At 35.8% G+C, this 18,568-nt stretch overlaps 1 protein-coding gene across 2 annotated transcripts in view; it reads left to right on the top strand.

The window, feature by feature from the left end:
* Window positions 1-217: 217 nt before the first annotated feature.
* Window positions 218-18,568, top strand: part of MTPN (myotrophin) — a 61,914-nt gene continuing 43,563 nt past the window's right edge. The window contains exon 1 of one of the 2 annotated variants that reach the window (XM_019950789.3): window positions 218-545. In XM_019950789.3, coding sequence (XP_019806348.1) covers window positions 474-545 — 72 coding nt within the window. In that variant the 5' untranslated portion in view covers window positions 218-473. The remainder of the gene's footprint in view (window positions 546-18,568) is intronic. The other variant, XM_019950718.2, reaches the window with a different exon arrangement.

Raw genomic sequence — 18,568 nt, 5'->3', positions numbered from 1 at the left:
CCACACACTTTCTGCCCTTCCTGACCTCCGACCCCCTTGTTTGGCCTCCCAGACCCGCCCACTCCTCCCCCAGCAATCTCCGCCAGCCGTCCCAGCCACTGCGCCTGCGCACGCGGGGCGCTCGGCCGCGGGCCGTCGGGGCGGGGTCCCGAGCGGGGCGTTCCGCCGACGGGAAGAGGAAGAGGAAGTTGGGGGAGGGCCCTAGCGGGGAGTGAACCGGAAGTGCAAGCGCTCCAGCTTCTCTTCGGCCAGGCGGAACCTTCTCAGCTGGGCCCGGTGGCCGCAAAAAACTTTCTTTCTCCCGCCCTAACGGTCGCCGCGGCCAACTGCCTCGCTCGCCTGCCAGCCTACCCCGCCTTCTCTTTGCTCCGGCTCCGCGCGGCCCTGTCTCCCGCTCGCCCGGCGGTATCCGCTTGCTGCTGCCACCGCCTCCTCGTTTTCTGCCTGGCTAGCCGGCCCGCCCCGCTGCAGTAATGTGCGACAAGGAGTTCATGTGGGCCCTGAAAAACGGAGACCTGGATGAGGTGAAAGACTATGTGGCCAAGGTACGTGGGGATGAGTGGAGTCGCGAGAGCACGGAGGTGGGATGGAGGGGAGGCTGAGGAAGCTGCTGGGAGCTGGGCTGGCGGGGGCGGGGGTGGGGGAGACCTCCCGGGTGGAGGCGGCACCTAGAGAGCCGGGAGGCAGGGAGCGTCCAAACTGAAAGATGGGTCCACACAACGCGGTCGCGTTCTGTGTCAGGTAACTGCCGTGGTGACACAGTCAGGCTCTTGCCTTCCCGACCTCTTGGGGGAGGGGAGAGTGGTGACCCGCTCTTTTAGAGTCACTTACGAGCCCTGATGACTTGAGTTCGGCCCTTTTCTACTCCAGAGTTACACTTAAATCTTTTTCTGGACGAGGTAATTCTCCATCTTGGACCTGCCCACTACTGAATGAAGTAACAAGTGATTAGGGTCAGAGGAACGTTTTCTTTAACTTTGGGCCTGTTATGAATTTAAAGTATTCATTGACCGTGAAAAAGAGTACCGAAAATAGCAGTAGTTAAAATTCTGAAACTTGGTATCACTTCACTGTGAAGTCGTTTAACTTTGGGTGTGGCCTTTTCCCTCTCCCCCGCTAAAACAAATAACTTCTTTGCTTCCAGTGGTAAGGTTGGCATTTAGCATCTGGGCGTCTTTAAGTTATCTGAGCAGTTTCCAAACAAGTGTGTGAACTTTGGTTACTCCGTCTTTCTCCTTGATTCCATCAGAAATGCTTATATGTGTAATAAATAGTAAGGCAGTTTAGTCACAGTACTCTTGGGGGTAGAATCATGATGAAGAAAGCTAACCTCAAACCTAAACCCAGATGTGAATCCACGTTGTGATCAAGTGGTAAACTTAAAATTTCCAAGCTGGCCTGCCTTTGGACCCTGAAATTGTTCATTGTGTAATTAGGAGAGAACTTACATGTGATTTTAATATGGTGATCTAAAAAGAAATCTTTCAAAACAAAAGTATGACTTTATTACCTAAGCATGGAGCACATCTTGCTTCTAAAAAGTATAGCTTTATGACATGATCAGGGAGGGCATCTTGCTCACCTTCTAAAAGTGTAAGAAGCCAATCCAGATTTTAGTTCTTCAAAGGATATGACCACTGGTATGTTGCTATGTTTTTGCTTCAGAGTTCTGTTAGAAACAAGTAACCAGAAGCAGAGTTTCTTAAAACTTACAGGATTGTGCAAGGCAAGGTACTGATAGTTTTTACTCTGTTTAGTACCATTACAATTTAGACTTTTCGCATAGTCTGAAATCGGACTTTTTGGATGTTTCCCTTAAGATTAAAGGAAGGAAATTACTTGGAACACTTCAGTCCATGGTATAGTTCCAGTGGTGGGACACTGAAGTACTCTGGAAGTGAGTGGGCTTTTGTTTTTCTGTTAATGGTGGAACCTAGGTTATTTGATATTCTTGAGATATGAAAAGTTCTTAAGTACTGAGCTTGCAGCTATAAAAATAAGTTTATATAGTGTCTTCCTGTTATATTATTTAGTATCATCCTTGTGAGTCTTGTAAAGTAAGTCCTTTTATTAGTCCCATTTTACAGATAAGATTACTGAGATGCAGGGTACTTAAGAGAAAAAAAAAAAATCCAAAGTTATAGAGAGAACAAATGAAGGCAGAACTAAACTGCTGACTCCCAAACTTAGACTCCTTAACTTCTCCATGCAGTCTCTCACAATCTAAACTGTAATTGTGAAAATTTATGATATCAAGATTTCTAGCAGGACATTCCCAAGGTCCACATCCAGGCAGATTATGCATAGTTTTCAATCACACAAAAACATTTTTGTAAAAATATGTGCCAATACCAATGGATTAATTTATTTTCAGTTAGTTTTTAAATTAGGTCATTCTATTCAGTTTGATTTTGATTTTTTCCCTATTACTACCATACTGCTTACTGTCATTAATAAAAAAGATGTGCATGAGAGGGAAGGATAGACAGTCAAAGCAAAGTAAAAGAAAGTATTAAGAACTGGTTTATCCAAAAAGGTTTGACTCTAAAGTAATTCTATGAACAGACCATTGAGCTTTTTCCTTTCTTAGTTTTTCTTGGGTAACTTGAGTCTCTTCAAATATCTTTTGCTTTGTTAATGAAAAATAATAAAAAACAAAACAACCAAAAACTAGCACTCCATTTTTTTCTGACTGAGCTCCCTTATTGTGCCTTTTCACATTTCAGGTCCTCATAACATGGTTTTTTCTGCTCAGCCTCTATCTTCCTTGCTTATTCACTGATTTACCTTTTTCATCCACCAATTTTTGCACACATTATTATTCTCTAAGTTTATGTAATGTGCATTTATCTGAGTGTGTACAAAGAAAGTACGTAAAGAAACATTTGGACTTGTGTAGCTTTCCTTCTAAGGGGTGAGAATCTTTAAAAATACTCTTCTGAGTACTCCTGTGAATATCTCTCACATTGCTAACATTTAAGAATGGACCTGTGGGTGAAGCATTTTAGTATTTCCCTTTTTTAAAATTAATATTTTAAAAAACAATAATTGTATTTTTCTATCTGCTTCTGACTTCTATACAGAAATCTGGAGTATGGATAGGCATAAATTGTTGGTTTGGGGTAACTTCTTGAATTCTGAAAAATAAGTTCAGAGTTCCAAAACCATTGAAAATTGTTATGTTCCTAAATGGAAAAAGCAGCATATAAAGAAAAACTTAAGATTACTCCATATTAAATATTCATCTGTGTCATTAAAACAATATCTGAAACAAATTGGTTTCTTGACTGACCAAAAGACCATATTTACTTAATTCATCCATTTTTCTTGGGCACCTTTCAGGCCCCCAGCACTTTGCTCAGCCTGGCATAATAGTGAAGAATTTGGACGCAATGCTCAGAAAACTCATATGTTTATATTAAGCAGACCTATGTGGAAAAGCGTTCATGGTTTTAAAGTAGCATGCAAAGTAAAATAACATCTCACTTTCGTAAGCAGTTTGTCCAATTGGAAAACAAGAGAAAGTAAGATATTCATGAGCAGTAATAGTAGATATTCACCCATTTTCAATCTGTATGATTCCTCTTGGTGCCTTATTTTTGCCTTCCATTTCTGCCTTTATGTTAATTTCTCCCATTGGAGTTAATTCGGCCCTCACTTGAGCTCCGGACTGCCTAATGGATAGCGCCATTCAGATAAATTCCAAATTGAGCTCACATTTTCTTCTCAAAAATTGTTTCTATTTCTCTTGTCCCCATTTTGACTAATGACATTATGACCCAATCATTTGCCCAAACTAGAAATTGGGGAATTTTCCCAAATTTCTGAGTGTTATCAGGACTCCCTTTCTCAGTCTCTCTCATCCATTCCTTACTCTACATTCTTATCATCACTACTTTAGATTAGTTGCTGCTGCTTAACCATCTGGACTGTATTTTCCTTGACTGTAGTTCCCCCCTCTTTCCTGATCAACTTGAACATCTCAGCTGGAGGGATCTCTCTCTAATACGAATCTGAGCATCTTATCTTTTTCAGCCAACCTTCTTCACTGCCCTTACACTTTTGTGATTCCCCATTATTTATTTTAAAAAAGGGCCAACTCCTCCTTGGTTTGGCGTACTAGATCGTGAAAATCTGGCCTATGCTTGCCTTTTTAAACTCTCTCTACACGCTCTCTGCTCCAGACCCTGCTAGGGTGTTTCTTACTTGTGTATCTTCACATGTGCTCTTTCATCTTTGACCAAGTCAGCTCACCTCAGTCCCTAACTCCCAACCTGGTGAGCTATTTTTCCTCTTAGCTTAAATATCATCTCTTCCAGAGAAGCATTTTGACTTCAAATGGAGTGCTGCCTCTTTTACTGTTTCACTTATCAAATTGCTGTGATTTTGTTTATATGTCTGTCTTTAATTAAAGGCTGTGAGCCTCTGGAGGATAGATACTATATCCTTTTTCATCTTTGTGTCTCCAGTATAGTGCCAAGGAATTTCACACATTAAAAGCATATGTTCCAAGTAAGAAATTCTTTTTATTCTTAACTTCACTATAGTTTCAACATCTTGCATTAGTTATATAATAATAATTACCATTGACAGGATGACTTATATTGCCAGGTACTAGAAAGCATTCTGTAAGATTTTTACGTAAATTTTCATTTGCCTTTTACCACAGCCTTTCAATATAGGTAATAGTATTCCCATTTTGAAGATGAGGAAATTGAAGCTTAGAGAAGTTAAGTAATTTAACAAGGTCACAAAATAAGTAGCACAACTGGGATTTAAACCCAGAGCTGTCTGAATCTACAGCCCATATATTTTTCACCAGATCAGTCTGCCTTGAAATGGTTATCTGGCTTCTTAGCTCACAGTTGCTTAGCATGAGCACATTAAGAAAATGAGAAAGGGGCTTGCAGGAGGCAAGCACAAGTTATCTCTGTGAATAAGGAATAGTAAAAGGGGTACAGTTTTTTAAATTTTCAACTGTTTAATTGTAAAATTGTTACATTTGGAAATAATTAGCATGGAGACATCGCTATAAAGTTTAAGTCTTGTCAGGTGCTGTCTTTCTCAAAGTGTCTGTAAAGAAACTGATTAATTGATTGATTGATTGAAAGCTTGTGGAAACTTTTTTGTATGTGTCGTCATGCGTAATCTTATAATTTGTATTAATAATTACGATCCTGTACAGTACAGGAAAAGTTAAATTGTGTCTGTTTGCCTTAAGAAGAAACAAAAGTTAACTGAAGTATTGAGACTTCTATTCAGAATGGTTTAAATTAAACAAATGGCACTTTTTTCAAAAGATATGTTCTTAAAACTTTATATATTTGAGTACTGTGATGCCATGTACAGGTATAATTTCATTTATTTATCACATCAACCCCTGAACATAGTTAATATTGTTAACCCAATTTTAGAGATTTTAGAGATGAAGAAATAGAGGCAAAGATTAAATAACTTGCCCAAGGTCATACAGCTCTTGAGTAATGAAGCTGAGATTTGAACTTAGTCTTTCTGGCTTCAAAGCTCCTTGCTATTTATGTCAGCATACCATTGACTTTCATTTCTCAATAATGCTAGGTAACTCAGGGAGTACTGTATTATTGAGTAAGTATTAAAAATAATCACAGCAGGATGGTAATTATCCATTGAGACTACTTAGAGGTGAGCTTTGTGATTAGTTTTGAGGATCCAACTCTCTTAGAGGTGAATGCTTGTGAGTTATATTGATAAGTAGTACCTTAGAATCTACAGTAGGTCTGATATATATACTCTCTTGTTTACATGTGCTTCTGTTTCACTTACTGTGAAATACTATACATCAGGCCTCTAACTTCCCTTTCTCTGTGGTTTCCTTTCCCTCTCCAGCCCCCAATCTAATTACACCTGCCTTTGACACTCTGGTATGTTTGAAAAGCAACAATTGTTCACCTGTGAGAGAAAATGATCTCTTGAACCTGAGAGAAAAGTATCAACTCTAATCTTTAGAAATTGCATGACTTATTGGGATCACTTTTCACTTTCCTAATAAAATAGGCAATTGAAAAGAGGTCCTGATTCACACTATCTTGCATGTATCAGTTTTATGCAGTTTCCTTTTTTGTTGTTTCTTTTTGTTTGTTTGCTTCTTTTTTAAATTATCAGTTTCTTTCTTATAAAAATTTGTCACTGTGTTATGCCCTTTCTGCAGCAGGGCTTGTGACCCAGTCAGAAAGCCAGTAGGTCAGCTTGTAGAAGAAGGTGCCCTCAGTAGATACAGAAAGTTTAGTATAGATACTTTTCTATTAGTCTTTTACTTTGAATTTAAAATAATGCAAGATCTTTTTAACATTGGAAGACAAGTTTTCACTCAGATGTCCATATGTAGTGTTTTGCTTTGAGATTTTAAACATTATCAAACTAGGGCAAACAATTTAAAGTGTAATATGTTAAAGCTGATTTAAATTTTAAAATGATATATGCTTATTATTTAAGAGATAAAGCTGTATTGATAGAATAAAGTGCAACAAAGGGTCCCATTGCCCATTATCCCTACCCAGGTGGTTTTTTAAATTTAAAATATAGATTTTATTAGGTATTTTTAAGACAGAGAAGTATTTAAAAAGGCAAAAATTGGCCCACAATTCTACTCTGTAGATAATTCCTATTAACTTTAAAAAGTGACATTAACTCGGGAACAGATTAGAAAATGCAAGACCTGTGGCTCTCTGCCCCAGTCCCTGTGAACAAAGTTAACCACACTTAACAGGTTCACATAATTAATTCCAGAGAAACATTGGAAAACCCGCTTACTCATCCATTTCCCCACTTAAAAATAATTCTATACACACTTCTGCACTTTGCTTTTTTTAATTCCTTAATAGTTTATTTTAGATTCTACATTGAAATTTATTCATCCCCCTGCCTTTTTAAATGGTGCATGCCTCCATTTTATGGATATACCATAATTTATTTAACTAATGCTCCATGATAAACATCTTTTTCCAGTGTATGTTATCATGATTACCTTTGTACATATGCTTGACAGCTTCTCAGGCTATATCTGGATGACCCTCCCGATGAATTTTATCAACTTAGACACACATCAGTAGCACTTGAGACTGATCATTCCCTAAGACATTGCATTTTTGCCATTTGAATAGGTGATTTGCATTTCTTTAATGAGGAAATCAAACATCAGAACTTTATTAGCATTTGTATTCATTTCAGATTTCTTGTTTATATCTTTTGTTCATTTTTCTAGTAGGTAATTGGTCTGTTTTTTATTGATTTGTATGAGCCCTTTATAAATTAAGGAAGTTAGTATTTTGGGTTTGTTTGTTTGTTTATTTATTTATGGCTGCGTTGGGTCTTCCTTGCTGCGTGTGGGCTTTCTCTAGTTGCGGAAAGCGGGGGGCTGCTCTTCATTGAGGTGTGCATGCTTCTCATTGCGGTGGTTTCTCTTGTTGCGGAGCACGGGCTCTAGGCGCACGGGCTTCAGTAGTTGCCGCATGTAGGCTCAGTAGTTGTGGCGCACAGGCTTAGTTGCTCCGCGGCATGTGGTATCTTCCCTGACCAGAGCTCAAATCTGTGTCCACTGCATTGGCAGGCAGATTCTTAACCACTGCACCACTGGGGAAGTCCAGGAAGTTAGTTTTTTTATCATATGTTTTGCAAATATTTTTTCCAGTTTGTCTCTTGGCTTCATTTTTTTGGTTGTTGTTTTACAACAGTCTTTACTTTTTATGTGGTTAAGTATATCCCTTTTTCCCCCTTTTGTGACTTGGATTTTGTGTCCTATTTAAAGAGACCTGTTTATTCTCCTCTATCAGATTATGAATAAATTTGGTCTTTCTTCCAGAACTTCTGTTTTTCATTTTTTTGCATTTTAGGCATTTGATCCTTCAGTTACTTATTTTGAAGTAAGACATGAAATAGGAATATAGTTTGTGTATTTTTTTAACAGTTTCTACATTTATTGTAATTCCTCTTTACCTACTAATCTGAACTATTTATCATAAAGAAAATTCCAATATGTGTTTGGATTTCTTGCTCTTTTTCTATCCATACTAAACTGTTTTAATGGTAGTTTCATAATATGTTTTAGTATGGGATAGAGCCACTTTCCCTCTTATATTCTCTTTAGAATTTTTGCAGGAGGGTTCCTATAAGGATTTTTCCTTTTTTCTATCATTTCAGGGAAACAAGGAGCATTTTTGGAACCTACCTCACATTTAACCCATATGACTTCATAAACATTAAACTTTTTTTTTTTTCTGGCTCGCTGGCATTATGTGAAGACATGATGCTTTAGATTTTAATTCGTTATGAAGTATCTTAAGATAGGAGGATATGGTACAGTACAGCAATATTCTGTGTCAAAGTATTTGAAACAATAAAGTTGTGCTTAGGTCATCAAATCACAGCTGAATTGATAATTAAGAATTACTTTATGGTACTACATCAAAAGCCACCTTGTAATGAGAAATATGGCTGAAAGTAATTTTTTTGCAACTTGATTTATTTTTTTAGTCCAGAAACCATTATAAGGGTGTAGAGGACCTGTGATTAATGAAAGCAGTGAGAGAAGAAACAAAAACGTAAGCTGACCCAAGAAAATGAAGAGAAAAGAGTCACATTATATTAAAGTTCCACAGAACCATACAATAATTAATATGTATAAATGTAACCTTGAGCTTCAAGAAAAGTTAAAATTTGATCTACTTTTATCTAAACAGAGATGTGTATGATATATTTTGGAAAGATTTCTATTTGACCATATAAAGTAATGAATATTTTGATACTTGGGTCTAAATTCTTGGCCCTCTGAAAAATTTAGATATCAGAAAAAGGTAGATAATAAACATATTACCCATAGCATAATAAAAACCATAGTAGCAAATTCCCTGTCCTTAGGGAATTTGGAATTTTGTGATTGGTTTAACTATGATTGAATGTATTGGCTTTGCAATTAAATCCTCCAGCTGTGGCTCTCTTACTAACTGGATCACTTTGAATGAGTTAGCTAACTGCTCAGAACTTGAGTTTCCTCAATTGGGGAAAATGGGGATAATGATACCTACCTAATATATGTAAACTGTATACTATTTTCCCTGCCACATGGTGAGTGCCAATAAATGTTAACCATTGTGATTAATAATAATAACCAGAAATTCGTTTAGTAGCAAACCTACTTAAAGATCATCTAGTCCGTCTCCCTTATTTTGTAGATGAGGAAAAATCAGATGTTAAAGGACTTGACCCAGATTATACTGCTAATTAGGATTAGGAGTTTAATTCACTTTTCCTGACCTGAACAGGTGCCTTTTTCACTACGCTACAGTGTTTTCTAATGAAGTGCTTTATACTAGCTGTTACCTCTGTTGGAGTATTCTTTTTTTGCCCCACCCCATTTGCTTGGTAAATTTCTGGTTATTTTAAAGTTTTTGTTCTGCATAGCATTCCCTGACTGTAGTTAATCCCTCGTTTATGCCAACATGGTATCTAATATAGAGCTTTCTTATTATATTATGTTTTAGTGTAGTTTCTTAAACTTGAGAGCTATGGGCTCCTGACTTGACTGACAAGTCCCTGGACTTGAGTTTGAAAAACTGAGTGGCTTAAGAAACTCAAATCTTGCTCTGTGAAATATGTCTTTAAGTTTTGAATGTTGAAAAAGAGTTTTGTCTTAATGACTGGTTAAAAAAACAAAGGTGAATGTATAGGAGTATATCACTTGTTATTATTTAAGTATTTGAATAGGTATTTGAGCACACAGAGACTCCCCCTCAAAATATTTCTGCAAATCTTGATTTAAGATACAGTGTTTGTAGAGGGGGGGTTGTTTTCTTGGGGGTGGGGCTTCCCAGCCTTTGAAGCCCCTTCCTGTGTTTGAGGAGTTCCCTGCTATATAGTATGAATCTTGGTGAAGGGCAAGCCCTGGCTCCCACTACACAAAAGCAAAAAAGGACAAATAAATTGTTTTCTCGTGCCCAAACTTTAGGAAATTGGCCCATAGCCCAAACATGACTAATTGGATGCTTTTATCTGGAGCCTGTGTGGGCACAGTAAAAGATGTAGTGGCAGCAATAAAGCATCCAGTTGCCAAAAGGAGAAGTAGTGACATCTCTTCTGTACTCAGGTGGCTCATGTCACAGATTTTGATTTTTATTTCTTGCCTTTAAGCCTTCTCGCTCAGTTCCTGCCCGTTTACTGAGTGCAGTTCTTCAAACTTCCCAGCAATTCTGAGAACTACTTTTAATGCCTGTTTAATGCATTACATTTCTGTTGATCAGTATGAATTGGTTTCTGTTGCTTGCAGTTAAGAACCCCATATTAATTTTTACCTGCCTGTCCCCTGTTGAGCTATGAATTTTTTAGAAGGTATCTTTGTATTCCCAATCTTTATCACATTGTCTTTTATCCACCTATATAGTTTAGTTAAATTTGCGTTGAAGCCATATCTCTAGGAATTAACCCTTCCTTGCTTTGTTGTTTTCAAAGTTGTTTTACCACATACCTCTTTAAAACAGATGTTCTTAGTGTAAATGATATTCCTGCATTTCCTCACTTAAAAATAGCTCAGTTTTCAAACTTGGTTCACTTTTTCCTCACTACTGTAATAGTTGTGAAATACAGTAATAGTGATAGCAGTTGTATAAATATAACACAAACTTCCACTTGTAACCTCTCGTGGCCATCATTTTAGAATTTCAGTTAAGAATTTTTAAATTCTTAATTTCATTGCAGCAGTATTTACAGTAGCCAAGATATGGAAGCAACCTAAATGTCCATCAGTAGATGAATGGATAAAGATGTGGTGTATATATATACAGTGGAATATTACTCAGCCATAAAAAAGAATGAAATCTTGTCATTTGCTACATGGGTGGGCATCAAGGGTATTATGATAAATGAAATAAGTCAGAGAAAGACAAATACTATATGATTTTCATGTATATGTGGAATCTAAAAACCAAAATAAGTGAACAAACATAACAAAACAGAAATGGATGCATAGATATAGAGAATGAACAGGTGGTTGCCAGAGGAAGGAGAATGGGAGGAGTGAGTGAAATAGGACATTAAGAGTTATAAACTTCCAGTTACAAAATAAATGAGTCACAGGAAAGAAAGGTACAGTGTGGGGAATATAGTTAATAATATTTTAATAACTTTGTATGGTGACAGATGGTAACTATTATGATGATCATTTTGAAATGTATAGAAATATCAAATCACTATGATGTGTACCTGGAACTAACATAGTGTTGTAGGTCGTTTATACTTCAGTTTAAAAAAAATAAGATTACATATATGAAAAGTGCTTTGAATAAAGACGTGAAAATACTGTTACTGAGGAAAATACTAAAATCTATAAATGTCTTAAATGTAAATGTTTCCATTTTATTTACTATATATATTAATAATTGCCTTAAATTGTCATTTAATCCCAATATAACTTAAGTTGTTAAAAAAAATAAAAAAGAGGATTTCCCTGGTGGTGCAGTAGTTAAGAATCCACCTGCCAACGCAGGGGACATGGGTTTGATCCCTGGTCCAGGAAGATCCCACATGCCGCAGAGCAACTAAGCCTGTGTGCCACAACTACTGAGCCTGCGCTCTAGAGCCTGCAAGCCACAGCTACTGAGCCTGTGTGCCACAACTACTGAAGCCCGCGTGCCTAGAGCCCGTGCTTCACAACAGGAGAAGCCACCACAATGAGAAGCCCATGCCCTGCAACGAAGAGGAGCCCCCGCTCGCCGCAACTAGAGAAGCCCGCGCACAGCAATGAAGACCCAATGCAGCCAAAAATAAATTTAAAAAAACCCTCAGCTTTCTCATCTGAAAATAGGGATTACAATAAGTACCCAATTCACGTTTTAGCCATAAATTTTATGCAAAAATTTTACCCAATTTTTAAAAGAGATAATTAATGTAAAATTTAACAAAGCAGTGCCTAAGATATTGTAACTGTGTAGTAAATATTGGCTATTTGTGTTGTTTTTATTTAGACCCTTTCCTAAGAGGAGGCTTAGAGACATCAAGGCTCTCTTACAGCCTGGACTTTGTAAGCCATACAGTCTCTATCACAACTGTTCATCTCTGCTGCTGTTAAAAAGCAGCCATAGATGTTATGTAAACAAATGAGGATGTCTGTGTTCCAGTAAAACTTTATTTACAAAAATAGGCAGCAGATGAGGTTTGGCCCCACTGGTCATAGTTTACTCACTCCTGCATAACATTGAAGTTACAAAAACCAGGTTGTCCGATAAACTAAATTTCATTTCTTTCCCCTTGAGTTTTTGAAATCTAAAATAATTAAAATATATGATCAAATATAAAACTTATTTTCGGGATCAGCCTTTCCAAAAATATGATCTTTATGGTTTAAAGGTATTGAACTGTAAGGAAAAGCAAGGCATGGAAAGCCATGTACAGATAGGGGGAAGAGAGAAGAGAGGCTGAATGAAATTCTTTAAAAGAAAAAGTATAGTGTTTCTACAGTAAATGTGAACCTTTAGGCAAGAGGCCTAAAATTATTCTGAAAATTAGGAATCATTACTTATAAACATGCAAAGAGAAACTAGATCTTTAAACCGTGAAAGGGAATTTTACAAAATCTTCTCAGCTATCAAAGGTCATCCATCACCAAAAACGTGCCAGAATTCTTCTCTTTCCGGCCCTAGTGCCAGTCGCGTGACCTGGCTTGATTTCCAACTCTAGGAGTGAAAGAGAAGGCTAGTTAGCACAGTTCTCACTGGTTCATTCACAGTTCATTCATCAAATATCATTTGAGACCTACAGTGCTGGCCAGTGTATTCAATAACTCTTCTGAGGATGAGTTTTCTTTGGTAGGTTCAGATAAAAGGGTGTAGAGGACAAACAACAAATAAGATAGATAGTTGTATGGGTTCTCAATAAATTATTTCCCTATTTAATACGTGACATATGAAAAGAACTTAGAAAGCAACTATACAAACGTGTTAAGAAAACATACAACTGTATAAAAAGAATAGATTGCTGTAAGAGCCAAGGAATCATATTTGGTTGCAATATAGAGGAGAATGAATGCTATAGAACATCACATTCAAAATGGAAGATAACGAGAACAGAATGCCTTCCCTTTGAGTACTCACTCTATGCCAGGTATGGTTCCACGTAATAAATATACATACAGATATGTATGAAATTTAATCCTCACATCTACCCAGGTAGGCCTTATCTCCATTTTATAATTAGGGAAATGGAAATTAAGTAACTTGCCTGCAATCCTACAACTAATGAGTGGAAGGATTGGATTTGATCTGATTCGTTCTAGAAGAGTATTCTTTCCACATCATTTGTAATGAAATGTTTCAGAACTACATGTGAAATACTAGATGGAAAAAAAAATCAAGATTAAGTATTACAGTAGGTAAAACATTGAGATCAAACCAGCAGAAGATAGGGAAGAACATACAAGTTTGAACTGATAAATAGAAATACAAGTTTTCAGAAAAAAGACCCCAGATTGGAAATAGACAGTCCCTATACTTCTATTCAAAATTAATAAACCCAAATGAAGAGCAAGATACATCCTGGCTAAAATGATTAACTATGAAATTTTTTTTTTTTTAGTCTGTAAGCTTCTGGGCAAAATAATAACATTAATTTCCAAGGGGTTAAAAAAAAATCATCTTACCTTTAGATTATTTTCTGTGATGGTACTGGAAAACAGTGAAATAAGCAGTTCTGTCAGGAATAAAAGATATGAATATATTTAAGTTGTCATTCATGTATGATGGTGACAAAAAACAATCTTAAGAAAATATATAACCCCCTTCCCACTCAGCAGATTTCTACAGAGATCATGCCTGAAATTTTAGGGACTGAATTTTTCTTTCTCTTCCCTTCTCTCTTGCCCTGTCCTTTCCTCCCTTTCTCCCTCTCTCTCCGTATCATGGGATTATTTACAGATACAGCCTTTAAGAATATAAACCATTGGAACAGAGTACAAGGGATTTCCCAGGCTACATAATATTTTTAGGAATTTATTCCAATTATGGAGCCATGAATTAGTTTCTTGAAAATGAAGCTACTTTTTGATCATATTAATCTTTTTCCACATTGAGATACTGCTATAATGTTTTGGATGGATTTTCTTAATTTTGGTAGTCTTTCTTCATATAGAAATATATATTTTGTTAAATTAAAATTGTAATTTTATACCATCAGTAAAAATTTTAATACTTCACTATTTTCAATTAGAAAATGTCTAATTGCTTTTAAACCTTTCAAAGAAGAAAAGTGTGCTTTTAATAAGTAAATCAACTATATAAAACTAATTTAAATGCCCGAAGTAGTCATTTTGAAAGAAAAAAAAACTTGAAAGTTCTAGATAGATGTATAGATGGTATATATGGTAACATACCATAAGATTTGGGACCTTAATTATTGCAGGCTTCCATTTTAAAACGTTTTTTTGTTAGTAAGAAAGAAAGATGCTTAACACTTTTATGGATTAAAAATACTTATAAAGACTTACACATTTGCACTTAACATGTTTTCTGGTGCACATTTTATTTCTTTGCTTTCTGTTCTGTGTGATGCTGCTAATAAGTAAATTAATGAAAATGAACCTATAATTTGAATACATACTTTCAGAACCTTGAATAGTCCTAGGTTAAGAGTCCCAGAGACAGAGATACATAATTATTTGTAAAATGGTGTTAAAAACACAGGACTTCGTTTTATTTTGTAGTTCTCATCCTTAAACAAGGTATATGTGTTTTGTTTGTTTTTTACTGCAAACAGCTTTTTTCTTTTTGGCCAGATTCTCAGCCATCACAACCATTGAAGTGTGTCAAAATTACTACCACTCATAGTAATTTTGTCAGTGAAAATAACCCTCAATTGGGAACATATCTGAGGTGACTTATCTGTTGGATATTAGAAGGTGATCACTTTGGTCAGGATCAGCCTAGTATGGATTTTTAACTAGTAATAAGAAACTATTGTTTAAAACATTTAAAGTGCTTTATGAAGCTGTATCTTCATATATTACATTTATTAAAGAGATGCTCATTAAATGATTATTTGTTATGGGTATCATTGTTCATTACTTTGAAATGAGTTCATATTTATAACATTGAGAGTTCGATGCATTTGGTGTGACAGAACTTTACTGTTAACTTTGTAGAAACTATGTGGACTAAGAGCAAGCTGATTTTATTTTATACTCTTAGACTTTCTACCTTTCTGTTGTGCCATCTATCTATATTCTGTATCGTAAAGTTTCATATAATATTATCTGCAACTCTGGTACTGGTATTTATAACTCTGGTACTGGTTTTACCCACTAATGTCACCAGTGCAGTAACATATGATTTTTCTTGGCAAAGTAATATCCTAAGGTAAGGACTTTTAACCTTGAGTGGCAGAGGAGGGAGGAGGACAGAGGGAGGGTCATAGGAAAGGAAGGTCCATAGCATTCATCCAGTTCCCAAAAGGATCTGTCATCATAAAAATACTGAAAAAGAAAAACAAAACAAAAAAAACCTAAACACCCGAGTCTTACAGTCTTTGAATTCTAAGTGGGGACAGGTAATACTTAGCTGTAACTGAATTACTAGGGACATTGACTCAACTGTATAGAATTTGTTAAATTTAATAGTTTTGCTACATTCTACAATCAGTCAGGTGTCCAGTATTAATTTACGTGCTGCACTACAAAATGGTCACACGTATGCTAATTTAATCTGCTCTTTGCTAAGTAGCTTTTGAGGACACTGGTTTCTTGTGACAGTAGAGTATGTACTTATGCCTTAGAGCTCAGTTGCAGCAACGTGTACGTATCTTAAAGATCAAAGGAAGAGAATTAGTCGTTTCTTTTCACCTGAAGAAAAGCCTAAAAAAGTAGGAGAAGGCTAAAATAGTAGTTCTCTGCAGGAGCCAGATAACCATTTCATTTAGAAATATTTTAAAGAACACTATCCCATCCGAATGTTTATTATTCAAATGAACCTCATCTTGTGTAGTAGAGGCCTATAAGAAGTACTGGATCTATAGTAACTATCTCCACCAAACTATACTTTTGAGATGCATTTTAAAAATGTTGCTATTAAGGATAGGAAATCTGAAACTATTAAAAATTTGTTTTTATTCCATATTAAAGCCATGTAGGAGAGTGGGGAAGGCAAAGATTGAGAAAAACTAGGGGAAATCTAGTGAAAGGAAGAGTTAGACATCTAAAAATATAGAAATACTAAGTAAACTAGACTGTTCTGATTTACTCTGTATTTGGATTGTGGGTGTTAGAGATAGAACACTTCCTATCATAAAGCCCCTTGAAATTTCTTTACTGGTGTACCTAACCTATTACCCTTTGTTTGCCTTAAACTTCTAGTAGCTGCACTTGCAATGAAGTAGTAACAGCAGCCTACCAGAAGAAAATTTGCTCTCTGGACCATATAAGTGATTAGACTAGTAATATCCCTAGAACACGGATAAAGCAAACCAGAGACCTAATTTTTTTTTTTCTTTTCTATTGAAGTATAGTTGATTTACAATGTTGTTTTAGTTTCAGGTGTACAGCAAAGTGATTCGGTTTATATATATATATATATATATATATATATATATATATATATATAATTTTTTTCAATTCTTTTCCATTATAGGTTATTATAAGATATTGAATATAGTTCCTTGTGCTATACAGTATATCCTTGTTGTTTATTTTATATATGGTAGTGTGAATATGTTAATCCCATACTCCTAATTTATCCCTAACCCCCCTTCCCCTTTGGTAACCATAAGTTTGTTTTCTATGACTAGAGTCCTAATTTTTGCACTGTGCTATGAAATAACAATAATCACAATATCCCAGTGGCCACTGTTTAATGTGAGGTTGTTTACTGAGTGCTTGGTCTATATTTTTTTGTTTAATTGTCAGAAAATTTTGTTTTAAAAAAGACCATAAAAGACTTTTTGCAGATGAGGTAAATGAGACTTGAAGAAATTCAAGTAACTTGCCCAGGGTAACCAAGCTAGTAAATGGCAGAGCCAGAATTTATTTCTGGATCTGTTAGATTCCAGAGAGCACTCTTGTTCCATTACAGGAACATGAGTATTATTATTTTTTTAATTAAGGAGGGAGAGGAAGAATGGAGTTTGAAGTTTTGTTTGACTTAGCACAAACTGTTGTCAAAAGAGAAACTTTTAGAACCACAGTGACCATAATCCAGCTCTTGCTGAGCAGGTTACAGGCCATTACTTGACCTGATGAACTTTGCCTGTTTTGTTCACTTCTGTATTTCTACCACTTAGAATAATGTATAGCTCATAGTGGGAGCTCATAAATATTTGTTGAATGAATGAAGGAATGACTAAATAAATGACTAGTGAATGAAAAACTCTTTAAAGCTTCAAGGTCTTATGAAAGATCTACAGCTGTGTATACCAGGGTAAGAGGAGTTTATGTAGAAAGAGCTTGCAGCTATTCTCTATCCAGAAGGCAAAATCAAGATCAGATTAAGGAATATCGGGTCAAGGTGAAAGTCATTGGTAAAATTTAGAGTCTAAATGACAGGAAAAGAAGAGCATCCAAAGTCTGAATAGGAAAGAGGGCATTAGCAGAGTCCAAGTGAACCAATTCACCTCCTTCTTGACGTTAGCAAACTGGCAGATAGGGTGTCTGAATGGGGAGGGGCGGGGGGAGTAACATCCTTATAGGATTTAACTCTTGCCACCCAGTGCATTAGGGGGGTTCTGTGTTCTTTGATACTTTTAACTACTTCTAAGGTGTAAGTAAGACGAAGAATGAGGAGATCAAATAAAAAAGATGCCAGGCCGCTTTGACTTAATCATGTAAAAAAGTGGTTCAGCATTTCAAGCTTCATAATTAAATAATAATTTAAGTCCTTGTAAGACTTCTTTACCTTTGGCACAGAATGTTGCTCATTGTTTTCCCCTAATTTGTTATTCAAGAGGGAACAGTCAAATTGCTACACAAGATCACCAAAGCCAGGTATTAGTTTGCCAGTTTTGTTTAAAATGAAAAGTGAATTGAGCAAGTACTTTGGCTCCTAGACTTTGATTCAAAATATTAAGACTTTTTTTTTTAATTAGCTTGGAGATTTTCTGCAGTTAGTGCTGTAATTGCTGTATATTGTTCTTAATTCTTTTCTTCTGTTCTGAATGTTCATTTTTATAAGGATATATATAATTTGAACAGTGTCAGGTTTGGGAACAATTATTCTAAAGGAAATATTGATGGATATATATTATATATGTATGCATATATATATATTTATAAATATATATAAATATTGGGTTTCTCAAGCATTAGGAACTCTAATGAACTCTTATTAACACTGATTTTTACAAAACTAGAAGGATAGATCTTTCAAGTCAGATGTTCTGAGGTTAATTTTCTTAGGAAGCAAGATGCATTGAATGGTGTTTCTATACAGACTTTTTTATGGACTTCTAAATTTGTAAAGATTGTCATTACCTTTCAGCTTATATGAAAAGTTATCACAATTAGTGTACTTAAAATTTTTGTTGTTGTTTCAGGACTTAAGCAGAATTATAAATGTTTTCAAAATCT

The sequence above is a fragment of the Tursiops truncatus genome, chromosome 9 (assembly GCF_011762595.2).
Source record: "Tursiops truncatus isolate mTurTru1 chromosome 9, mTurTru1.mat.Y, whole genome shotgun sequence".
In the NCBI taxonomy this organism is placed as follows: Eukaryota; Metazoa; Chordata; class Mammalia; order Artiodactyla; family Delphinidae; genus Tursiops; species Tursiops truncatus.
This window is presented reverse-complemented; position numbering and strand designations above follow the sequence as displayed.